The 11,890-nt window shown below is 42.0% G+C and overlaps 1 protein-coding gene across 2 annotated transcripts; it reads right to left on the minus strand.

Annotated features, from left to right (window-relative positions):
* Positions 1-594: 594 nt before the first annotated feature.
* sidt2 (SID1 transmembrane family, member 2) lies at positions 595-11,573 on the minus strand. 2 transcript variants are annotated; one of them, XM_052078697.1, is made up of 26 exons: positions 10,804-11,573; positions 10,612-10,733; positions 9,797-9,961; positions 9,620-9,665; positions 9,156-9,257; positions 8,391-8,474; positions 7,855-8,020; positions 7,595-7,688; positions 7,435-7,490; positions 7,290-7,316; positions 6,725-6,763; positions 6,580-6,657; positions 6,340-6,458; positions 5,013-5,086; positions 4,837-4,903; positions 4,684-4,757; positions 4,481-4,604; positions 3,434-3,551; positions 2,939-3,075; positions 2,763-2,871; positions 2,555-2,631; positions 2,036-2,082; positions 1,853-1,958; positions 1,669-1,779; positions 1,255-1,368; positions 595-1,164 (listed from the first exon to the last, which is right to left on the minus strand). In XM_052078697.1, exons 1-26 carry the CDS (start codon positions 11,044-11,046, stop codon positions 1,102-1,104), a joined length of 2,562 nt encoding a protein of 853 aa, XP_051934657.1. In that variant the 5' UTR covers positions 11,047-11,573; the 3' UTR covers positions 595-1,101. The 2 variants fall into 2 exon arrangements, with proteins under 2 accessions (XP_051934657.1, XP_051934658.1); XM_052078698.1 differs by lacking the exon at positions 7,290-7,316.
* Positions 11,574-11,890: the final 317 nt, after the last annotated feature.

The following is an 11,890-nucleotide window of genomic DNA, read 5'->3' on the forward strand; positions in this document are numbered from 1 at the left end:
ATATCGCGCTTGGCTTATTGGGTAATTATCCTTCGGGCCAGAGTGATCTCAATTGTATCCCAGGCGACTTGGGGTGAGAGGCGGTGTACAACCCTGGACTGGTCACCATAATCACAAATGGGTGAGCGTTGATCAAAAGTCTCAAAATTGAACAAATCTTCATTCGTGCATGGAGGGGTCAACACAAATTCTGGTTCAAAAATCGACATCTGTTGCTGCCGTTTTTCCTGCAGCAGAAATGTCATAGAGCTCACAAACTCTTAAATGTCAAACGTTTGATGTACTTTTGACTTTGTCGCATCTGAATTGCCTCGTGGGGGCTGAATTCAGGGTTCAGTTGTCTGTGCTCCGTAGTTAGACCTGCCTTGAAATAAATTCTCTCGTGAATTGCTGATAAATTTTCATGTTTCAATAATTGCCCTTTTCATGTTTTTGTGGTTATTTTACATTACATTCACACCTGAATGTATCCCATGAATTACTTTTTTTTTGTGCGGTGAACTCATGTACTAGTTTCACTTTTTAAAAACCAAATGATTGAAATATTACCCTTGATATTGTATATTGCAACAACCAACCAGAAAGATACCTTAATATCTGACATGGAACCTTTATTCAATAACCTCTTTTTTTAGTGCAAAAAAAAAAAAAAAAAAAATAACTGCATCATATCTGATACAATCATGGCAATATAATTGCATCGGCTGGGTTCTTTGTGACTCACACGATCACAACACTGACTGCCGTTGCTGTTTGTAAAAACACTACTAAATACTGTTAGAGCATATAAACATTCATTTAGAGTCATAAATAACTTTCAATACATTGTGAATAATCATTTGGAATCAGGCTGTAGTTTTAGCAAATGAGCCTGTCATCTAAAACGTAGATGGTAAACATCAAGTACAACAACAACATTACTGATGGCAGCGAGATAAGAAAAATGTTCAGCATCGGTTGAATTGTTGATTGGAGGGAGGGGGCGACCTTGTCGCGCCCTGAGCAGCACATTGACGGCCGGGAAGGCTCTGCTTTTGCACGTGGACGGACCAAAGAGGAATATAAGGCAAATGAGAAAAGCGTTTCACGGGTTTGTTCAATCTAGAACACGTAGATCTTGTCTCTCTGGACAGTGTCGAGGTCATCATCCATGGTAAGCAGAACCTGGAGGTTTGAACGGGAGAAGTGAAGAGTAGATGTCAGAACATTGTCTCTGTGTAATAACGACGGCCAACGCAAAACGGGGGGACTTGCCAAGAAGGATCCGAACATGGCGATGGAAGAGAGGAAGTGCCAAATATCGTGATCGTCGAAAAATGAAAGCAGGATGCAGTCCCGGTTGTGCTCCCGTGATTCGGCCGGTGTTTTCTGTTTTAAACAAATGTAATGCTGCGTTAAGAGGAGAGAATGTGTGTGTGATGAATGTGAAAAGACGCTTGAGTATTCCTCTATATAAGATAAGATATCCTTTATTCGTCCCACACTGGGGAAATATCCAGCCTAAGGTCCTCAAAGTATGCCCTTTGTCCTCATTAGTAAAAAGGTGCGAAGTGACAAGGGTGCACGTCGTGTACTCTTTGCTCACTTGTACTAACTATGCCCTTGTCCTACTAAAGTAGAATATGGAATAAATCCTTCAATGGCTTTCCACCATAAGAGACCACCAACCTGCCAGGTGCTGAGACCCTGGAAGAAGAAATAGAGCGCAAAGCCCCACACCACAGCCGTGAAGAGAATACACACCAGCGCCAGGCACTGGATTCTCTCACCGCTACGCAACTGGAACGGAAATGAGGTGAGGTTAAAACCATGCAAGTTTAGTCACATGATGTCCTGCGCACATGATCGTCACCTTCATAATGATGTAGAAGGCAAAGTAGAGTAGAAGGTTACAGATGGCGATTGCCAGCAGGTAGGAGGCAAAGTCATTGGGTCTCTCGATGAGACCGTAGGCAGCGCTGCAAAGGGAACAAGACTGCTCAAATCACGTTCACTGCTAGCATTACACAGATGGCGCCCACGGCAGGTTACTCACAGGGACCAGTTGACCAAGTTCCCCATCACCAGCAGAACCATGCGATCCTTAGAACACGCACAAGGGACATGATTGAAAAGACATTACAGGCACCTTAATTGCTACCACTCGTGCGAGAGAACTCAGTTCAGATTTTCTATAATAATAATTGGTGACAGACACCCACGCAACTGCTCAGATTTTTAAAAAAAGTCCTGGTGTAAGGCTGAACTAAAGCAAAAGCAACCAGGGATGTTCAAAGTGCAAACAAATTCTATAATAAACAAAAAGATGGACGGGATCAGAAGGTTTCACTGTGTTTTGGGGAAATTAAAAATCAATGGAAAAGAACTCATCTCAGGGCAAATAAACGGTATGAAGATTTCGGGGAGCAAGTGGAGGTGGGGGCGGTAATCTGAACAAATTGGAGATCAAACAGCAGCACAGAACTGATTGGTTGACTTTGACAGGGCTGACATTTTCATAAAGCGACTTCTGGTATTCATGTTAAACACGCTGGCTCACGCAGACATCACTCACAATGTATGTGGGCCCGGTGCAATGTCGAATACAATCTGTGTAGACGACATAAACCATCCTGCGCACAACGCCAGAGTCTGAAAAACAAAACATTCACAGCAAAAGGAATCCAATAAAATACATACCCTGTATATATTTTTTTAAAAAAAGAAAAACATTGGTAAAATGACCATTTTCAAACATGCATCATGGAAAATGCAAATCTTACCGAGCCTCCATCTACCCATGTAGTAGAGCTGTGTGCTGAGGAGAAGCGTGGCCAATATATGGATGACTGAGAAAACGATCCAAAACACAGTATTTCCTCTCCCGAAAACCTACAAATAAGACATCCGTCAGAGTTGTTAGCACGTCGGCCACGTCGTCGCCACGTGTGCAACGTACCACTCCGAGCACGGAGAAAAATATGACTACGGCCAGACAGGCGTAGGCGGTGTAAGCGCTCGCGTTGATGTCAGGGTGTCTCTTCTGATACAGCTTCAGCATACACAGGCCAGCGATCATATACATAAAAGACGTGTCTGCAAAAAGCACCAGACGCATGTCAAAGTGTTCGCTTGAGCAGAAATAATTGAGCCGGCGTATTCCGTACAATGGAAGGGGGGTTTTGCTGCCAGTTGCAGAATAGTTGCATGAGCTTCTGAGCTCCCCTTAATGTGTGAAGCCGAATTGACTTTTAGGATCTCAGGACATGGACATATCTCAGTCTAATTACTCTTTCTGCATTAGATCATATATATGTACTGTATATTCACACACACACACACACACACACACACACACACACACACACACACACACACACACACACACAATATAACAGCAGGGGAAGAAGAAAATAATGTGTGTGGTGTGGTGTCATGAAATTTGTCACATTACCAAACTGGAAGTTGGTGTAGTTTGGACAGACATGGTAGCAGGCGCTGAGTAGACCCTCCATCATGAGAGCGGTGCCCATGGCGTAGAAAAGACCAAAGTGCTTGGGGATGCCACATTCCTGAAAGAAGATAGCAAGGACAACAGTGTGAGTCGTGACTTTTTGGCAAATATTATCACCACTGTTTAGCTGTTCTTCAAATTTAATTCCCAAAATGTTCATCTTGATTTGTCAGCATGATTTGATGAACAACAGTTTTCACTTACTTCCACTCAGCTGCCACCAGGTGGTATAGTCAACCATACATATGTACAGGGAAACTCCTCTACAGCAAAATCATGTTTGCAGCAAGAAATTTTTCACAACAGGGGAGTTTTCACACACACACACGTAGGTGTACTTTATTTTTATTCCAATAGTGCATAAGTATGAGCATACCCTTATTTGACACCTCATATAGTCAGTGTAGAAAGAAAAAAGGGAAAGAAATTGGGAATTTACGATCAGCATTCACTTTCACTTACATCAATTCCTTGGATAATCTTATTAAAATAGTCTTATTTTAAAAAGACTATTTTCTGTCTTTCATTTTGATCACTTTTACCCTCTGTGCCAGCATCAGAGCTCTTCTCGTCTTAGCTGCTTGATATCCAAAGGTGCGTTTTGTAGCCATTTTAGCAATGCAATGTTCTTGCTGCGTCTGAATCTAACAATAACAAATACTTCCTGGACTACTGCGCATGTGTAAACCAGTGTGGTGGTTGCTGTTGCCGTTTCCGAATGAAGTAGTAGAGGTCGCTGTTGGGTTAGACTTTGTTGTAGTGAATCTCGTCGCGAGGCAAGTGCAGAGAAAAAGATTTCGTATAACGCAACAGGGTTTTTTTTTTACATTGTAAGGGGGCCAGGAAAGTGGGAATGGTGTTAATGCATGAATATTTTTTCCACACTAGGGGGGATTTTCGCCCATGTAGGTTTTGTTGTAGAGGAGTTTCACTGTACCTGCTTACGCCACCGACACCCAGTTAGCTGTCAAATCCATATTCACATACCAGTGCGCCGACTTCATTACAGGCTAGGGCTCGACCGTGGACGATGTCTCTCTTGAGGACAATGAGGAGAAATAGGAGGCCCAGCATCACATAGCCGAGGTTGCTCAGGATGTTGTTGAACGCGCTGCATAGTGGAGCGCTTGAGTGTCAATCGTCACGGTGCGCATGGAAATGCTCATTCGTTTGTCTGAGCGGATACGAACCTGAGAGCCCCGAGAGGATGAGCACACATGAAGTTATAGTAGCAGATATCCTGGTTCCCTGTCACATTGACAACCTGATCAAAGAAACATTGACGGTTTACATAATACGGTGCATGGTGGCGGCTTGACATGGTTTATTTTCCGTTAGTGTACCGTTTGATATGTGATGACCAGCTGGATGACCGGCAGGGCGTAGAACACAGCGATGGTGGCGATGTTCCTGATGGGAGCACAGTCATGACACATGATGCATGTTCAAAATCAACGACGGTGTCCCAACTTGGACATTAAGAGAAAAATGACAGCGGATCTGCATCTTATATTCTCACCAGAAGTAGATTTGGTATTTCTTGCTGAGGACCCTCTTGTCTTTGCGCGACAGGTCGGACACACAAAGATACTTCTGTCACCAATAGAGGACACATGAACGCCATTATTAGTTGTCAAGTGGAAGCAATATTCCATTCCATTAAAATGAAATTTTAATTCTGAATGACTTGCTGCAGCATGAACTGAATTCCATATTAGCGATCAACACTTTCGGTGCCTTCATGGCAAATCGGTGCGTCACATGTCGTCAAGATAGTCAGCATTGATTTACTCGTCTCTTTTTTTTGTAATCAGCAATGAACGGCATTGATCGATATCTGCCTCTCGCGTACTTTTCTGAAGAAATCGTTGGCCGATTCAATTTGAAATCAAATTTGAGAGCAACATTCCAATGTTGCTAATGTCCCATGTTGACCAAAGCTACTACAGTACATAAATGACGTCGACCCGCGCCTAAGAGTCCCGACAAACCATCTCAATGTCGGTCAATGATATTTTTTAGAATGTTAATTTATTTGGAGATTCGAGACGTTTACAATTATGAAATTGCACTTGCCACATGTCAACCTCCCAACCCACATATATACCTTACCCCGGTGATTTCCAACCAGGGTGCCATGGCACATTAGTGTGCCGTCAGAGATCATTAGGGTTGCCACGGGAAATAATTCAAGCTCATTTCATTCAACCAAAAATGATTTATTAACTCATTCACTCCCAAAGACGTTTTTAAACGTCTTTTCAGACTTGGTCCAGAATTGGCTGGTACTGAATAAGTTAAATTCAAATTGCAAATATCCTTGTTCATCTATTTATGCCAGCAGCAAAAATGCTATCAGATGTTAGTAGGTATGATAATCTAGTAGACCGCCTGGTTGCTATTGATTCAATAGAATAATGACCACCAGTCCTTGTCTAAATTCTCTCTGAGCTTGGCTTGCAAGGGGGGCAAGAAAGGATTGCAATTTTGAGAGGTTTTGGAAACGGATTTGAAAACTTCCTGATATTCAATGGATTATTATCTGGAAATGGATGCTCACTGTTTTGTATACAAGTAAAGAACAACGATTAATATTTTAGTTTCACCATCAGCAGACGGGAAAAGAATACAGATTTTCAAAATTTGGGGGAATGGTGATTTGTTGGGAGTTTAAAAAAAAAGAAGTACCTGTACTTTTATTATGTTCTTGAGTCTGACAGAAAAAAAACATGACGGCCATGACCATACTTTTTAGCCAGGACTTTGCAATGAATCCTTGTAATTTCCTAATCTGCCAACATCGGAAATGTCCTCAGTTTCGTAACAGTATTACGGACAGGGCTTACCTTGGTGCGAACAATGTTCTTGTCCGAGTTGATGTCATCCAGTGTGTCGTAGTCATCTTCCTCGATGGAGCTCAATGACTCCTGTCTGCTTCTTCCAACATTTTTCCATCCAGACCGTTCTAATGGAAAGGAAAAAATGATTTTTTTGTTCCTTAAGATGATGGGACTTTCATCGGACCTATTCAAGATTCAAGAAAGAACTGTCACAATGACGGAGTTTCATAACAATATTGTCCATACCAATGTAGTGGTCAGCTGAAGCGGCACTGTCTAGAGAGGGGGCGCTCTCAGTGACTGCTTCTGAACTGATCGTGCTGTCTGTTGGATGGACACGCAATGACTTAGTTCAGGTCCCAAAAGATTTTTTTAAAAAAACAGAACTCACCGAGGGAGCCATATTCATTTGGTGAAGCTGTAATCTTGCCTGTAAATGTTAACACACACAAAGTGGGAAAAAAAATCATTTTAAGAGTGTTCCCTTGCAGACGTGCAATTCTCAAATCACCTATTGGTCGATTTTTTTGCTATTCCCTGGAAAAAAAGAAAATCCATCCATTTGCTGTTTTGTATTGTTGCACTTTGGCACCATTTTATGAAATCTTGGTCCCGATTAACAAAGCTGATGTCAGGTGAGCAGCTTCTGTCAGACAGGCAATAGTCCGGACGAATAGCAAACGAGTACTTTTTCCACCATCTTGTGGCGTTTATATGCAATTCATGCACACAAAAACACTGCAGCTGATAGTAGAAAACATGAGTAGGAACTACAGCAGTTTTCCTGGCGCAAACAAGAAGTATTACTTCATTCATTGCTCCAAGGGAGACTATACATGCTACCGTTATGAAATCATCCATATCATCAACAATAAGAACAAAATGCATGCATGGTGTGCAAGTTGATGAATGAAAAAAGAAAAAAAAATCAGGCGGGAGCAACTGTGTGTTCGTACCATCTCCATTTTTCCCCAGCAGAGAAGCTAAAGCATGTGTTAGCAGACAGAGAGGAGAATATAAGACAGATCGTAGGGTTAATAGATACAGCCCAACCCACTCACGTGAACCCTAAACAGGCTGGTTCTTTAAGAGCTGGCTTACCTGTCTCGGCGGGTGATGTGTCATCAATGTTTTGAAAGAGCTCTCTTTTCTTGGCTCTGCACAAAACAGAGAGGCGTGGAGACACAAATTAATGACATTCATCCACTGCTCTATGTGCATTTGCAACCCGTGCCAAAGTAAAAAGACGTCACCGTCTTACCGTTTCTTCTCCAGACAGGCCACCAGCAGAGTGACAAGGTAGAAAGAGAGGAAAATACCCAGACACAACAGCATGCCCATCACATACACGTCCGCTGTGCAAAATGGATACAGATGCATTTTAAATCGTTATGACATTCATCATGTGAAATGCGAAAGGTTACTCAACAAACACAATGAAAGATCAAATCACTGGACAAAACGCGTTTAAAACACACACATACACACACAGAATGTCACATTTGTACCAAGGTAGCTTACATTTTATGGCAAGGGAGACCACAATGTCAAGGGTTTTGCTGCGGTTACCAGCGTCGATCAGCTCATCTGGGCGCAGCGGGTAGAAGCGCAGTGGACCGCCACAGGCCTCGTCCTCCGTTTTTACCACGAGCACCACATAAAAACTGTTGCTGGGGAAATCTTTTCTCTGGATAACGGAGGGACAGAGGAGCAACGATGGACACACGTGCTTGCGCTACGTTCTATTGAAATACTTCTAATGCTGTATGTTATTGTTTATCGTTACCGAGGGGTCAGACATCTTTGAGTACATGCCCCGAAAGTTTCCAATATGTTTCCATGGGATGTAAACATTTTCACTTTGGAAAATTTCCATTTCTAATTGAAAACTTTCCTAATGTATGGGTTTTAACTAGTAATTGAGGGAGATTTAATAGATGGGATTCCTTGTTGATTCTTGTTTATTCCCATAATTTGTTTTTGTCCTTTCCAATGTTGAAAATTCCCAAAATTTTGAAAACATTCTGCATTGGGGCTACATATAACTGAAGAACTACCTGTACTGTGATAGCACCTTTTCTCGTCATCGTCTGATACATCCCAATGAAGGCTACATTGTTGTCGAGGTCATAGACGGGGCACTGAAAACGGAAAGAAAACAAGACGGCATCAATCGGATGATTAGAGGGATTCCATAACAGGAGGAGCAAAAAAAATAAAACAATTATGAACTACCGATATCACACAGGTTAATAGATTATGCAGGTCAGGAGATGTGACCTGTAGTGATAAGGGGAGGGGAGAGGGAGCCAGGGTGGTCTCTGGACTGGTGCTATGGGAGGGACACCGGTTTGAGATCAAAATTATTTTTTTTACTCATTACAGATTACCTTTTATTTGAAATTCAATTTTTGGTGTTCAACTTTGTTTGTTTGTTTTGCAGCTGTTTATTTTGCTATGATAACCGTTTTGTTTTTCTCAACTTAGTATCGTTACTTTATACTAACGAATTCAGTACCAGCCAATTTTGGACCAAGTCTGAAAAGACATTTAAAAACGTCTTTAGGGAGTGAATGAGTTTTAAAGACAGTTGCTTTCTATTTTGCTTTTGTTTGTTTGTTCTTAGAGGCGCCTGGCTTTTAGTTTGGATCCAGCCGCTATTATGAATTTGAGAAGCCCCAAAAAAAGCGCTGCCCGCACCAGAACAGTATCGCCTAAAGATCAACGTAATCTTTTCGCTTGTGTGATATAGTGTTACTACATGTCAAAACCATGATGCTTAAGGCCCTTAAAGACAGCACAAAGAGGAGGAGAAAGTGTACCTGGATATCCTGGATAGACATAACGGAGCAGGGAAAGGTCATCTCCGAGGTGACCTTCACAATCACAGTGTCCACCCCTTCAGGAAATACATACTTGAAGTACTGAGAGAGGAGATAAGCAATTAGGGAAAGGAACCATTTTCTTTTATTAGGGACACAATATTGTGCTCTCAAAGATGAGAGAGACCATTTTTGGCTATCGACTTCATAAATCTTCTAATTCAGTTAACGTATTTGATAATAAGGTAGTATCAGCAGCATTCGATTACAAACTGGGTGGGAACTAGATCATCGCAATGTATTTGTTGGGAACTGCTCATGTCAGCTCATTTTTGAGGCACTTGTTCAAACGAGTGTGACTTCCCGTTATTGTGTAACATTAAATCTTCCCACATCCTCTTGTTGAAACCGCACTTCTTTCACCGTTTCTCTTTTACGGTAATTCTAACCAGAGTCATCTGTACCTGAGGTTGGGAAGGAGATGAAGTGAAGCTAAATTTCGTTTCGGTCCTGGAATCAAAGTGACAATAGGTCAGACAAATCAATGGCGGTACAGACTTCATGCCATGTTTCCACTAAACAGCACTACACCAAAAAATGCCATCAGTAAATGTCATTATGTATCAAAAAATGTCTCTTACTGCAATGTGAAGCTTTCAACGCGGCTGACCCTAAGTTGGTAGTTTGTACCCTGGCTGGAAAGTGTCGACACATCCACAAAGAAGTACTGGATCTCTGATGCAGCCCGTGTTGGAGGCTGGCATAATGTGCGCCCTAAATGATTGTATGGATACTTCCTCTGGTACCTGAGGAGCACAAATATATTCATGGCTTCATACATGACTGGGTGAATGAAATAGATGACGCGCTTCTGTAAGAAATTGGGTTACAGTGATGTCTCGCCAGGAACTGAGAACCCTCTGTATATAACTTAACATCACAGGTGATTTTAAGACACACAGCCAAGTATATTAAAAAAAGGTCAGCTTGTAACATATTGACACAACCAATTGAATTGATAGTTTGTTGAGGACTGCCTTTTCAAAGTCAGGTGACTTTACTGGTCACGTGTTTTCATTAATAACCTTTGTGCAGCTCTCCCCAAAACACGCTGGATTCATATTCTACAATACGGATGAGTGCTTAGGGCAAAATGTTCAAGAAACTGCGTGTATTAAAAAAACGTTCCTATACTCACAACAAGGAGATTGGTTCAGAGTAAGTTGGGATCGAAGGAAGTGAAAGTCCAAAGGTTTATTACAACATACCGAAAAGTTGATTGTTGGATAAGGCAAGTGAATGACTAATTTAAAAAATCCAATAAACAATCAAACTAACATTTTTTAACGTAAATATCTATTCCTAGTTTGGAAATATTTCTTTTTTACACATTTGCCTAATTACTCTCTTTGGTAATACATTTGCGTTGACCCTGCACGGGAGGTCCAGAACTCACAGGCCTCTGAGGATGAGGGGGACCTGAAAGGAGAGCACAGCTTGCTTCTGTCTCACCACAAACAGGATAGGACTCTTGAGGTTCGGCGACAGTACGTCAACGGATACACGAACTCCTTCCGTCTGTGACACGAAGCACAGTAAATACGGACTAAGGTTTAAAAAACAAACAAACTGCACGCCACTCTCCTACCTTGGTTCTGGAGACAGTGTGGTTGAAGGCATATATCGTCTGATTTGCACTCGTAACTGTGTCGTTATAGGTCACATCAAACTCGCCATCTTTCTGGATCACATTGTTTTTCTCCCACAGATCGCCACTGCCGCAAGCCAACGGTGCTACACACAACCACAGGAGGACTCCAGCAGCAATTCCAAATGTCTTTTTATATCGCGATTTCCAGTGACTGCCGAACAGGATTTCGTCTCTCAACATCGTCTTTGAAGCAGTGAACAGCCACCGGTCCAGTTATGAGACGGGAAAATGAACCGAGCAGCTCCGCCCCATTCAAATGACTCCAAGTAAACAGGTTGACTGTCAAAACTGTGTCAAGTCCTGTCTTGAGCCAAAGTAACAACTGCTAGCATCCGAGCACTTACGACAGCTTTTTAATCGTCCGTCCTCACAAAGACAACAGAGACACGCTCCAGGTTGTCCACTGTGAAGTCACGAGTTCTGAGATTGCAGCACTGCAACAATAAAACGGTATTCTCACATAGCAAAACAGGAGAATCCTGGCATAGGGCTAAATTGTTGTGCTACTCTTAGCATAGCTGTCTGGCAAGAAGCTCGATGTTTGGATCTCGAAGTTGAGTGCGAAGACGTTTGTGTAAAGTAGTAGGCCAGGTCGAAGCTTTTGAAACCCGAGTGGTGCGTCCAGGTATGTGGCGTCGCAGTTAGTTCATCTGAGTGTTTCTGTCGACGTGATTTTGCTTGACAACGTCCTCCTTGCATTTTCTTTGTCGGAAAATAAATGTTTTGCATCTACAGCGCCCTCACCAGGACACAACATTTTCCTTTTCATTTAAAACACCCTATTCTGCGAAAAAAGACATACGGTACGTACAGGAAATACGACATTACATCATAGATGTAAAAAAATAATTACTACATTTATTCATCATTTACAGCAGGGGTGCCCATTAGATAGATCCTGATCTATCGGTAGATCTAAGACAGGTCCCAAGTAGATCCGAGGAGTGTCGAGAAGAAAAAAAACAAACAACCATTTTTGTCTCTTTATACATGTTAGTAATATATTTTTGTGTTAATATACACT

This window comes from Hippocampus zosterae, chromosome 10 (assembly GCF_025434085.1).
Source record: "Hippocampus zosterae strain Florida chromosome 10, ASM2543408v3, whole genome shotgun sequence".
Taxonomy (NCBI): domain Eukaryota; kingdom Metazoa; phylum Chordata; class Actinopteri; order Syngnathiformes; family Syngnathidae; genus Hippocampus; species Hippocampus zosterae.

Coding starts and splice junctions, on each gene's coding strand:
- sidt2 (XM_052078697.1), bottom strand. CDS start 11,046: ATGTTGAGAGACGAAATCCTGTTCGGCAGTCACTGGAAATCGCGATAT. Junction 4,904..5,012: donor AAATACCAAATCTACTTCTG/GTGAGAATATAA, acceptor TGCTCCCATCAG/GAACATCGCCACCATCGCTG. Junction 1,165..1,254: donor CCATGTTCGGATCCTTCTTG/GCAAGTCCCCCC, acceptor TCAAACCTCCAG/GTTCTGCTTACCATGGATGA.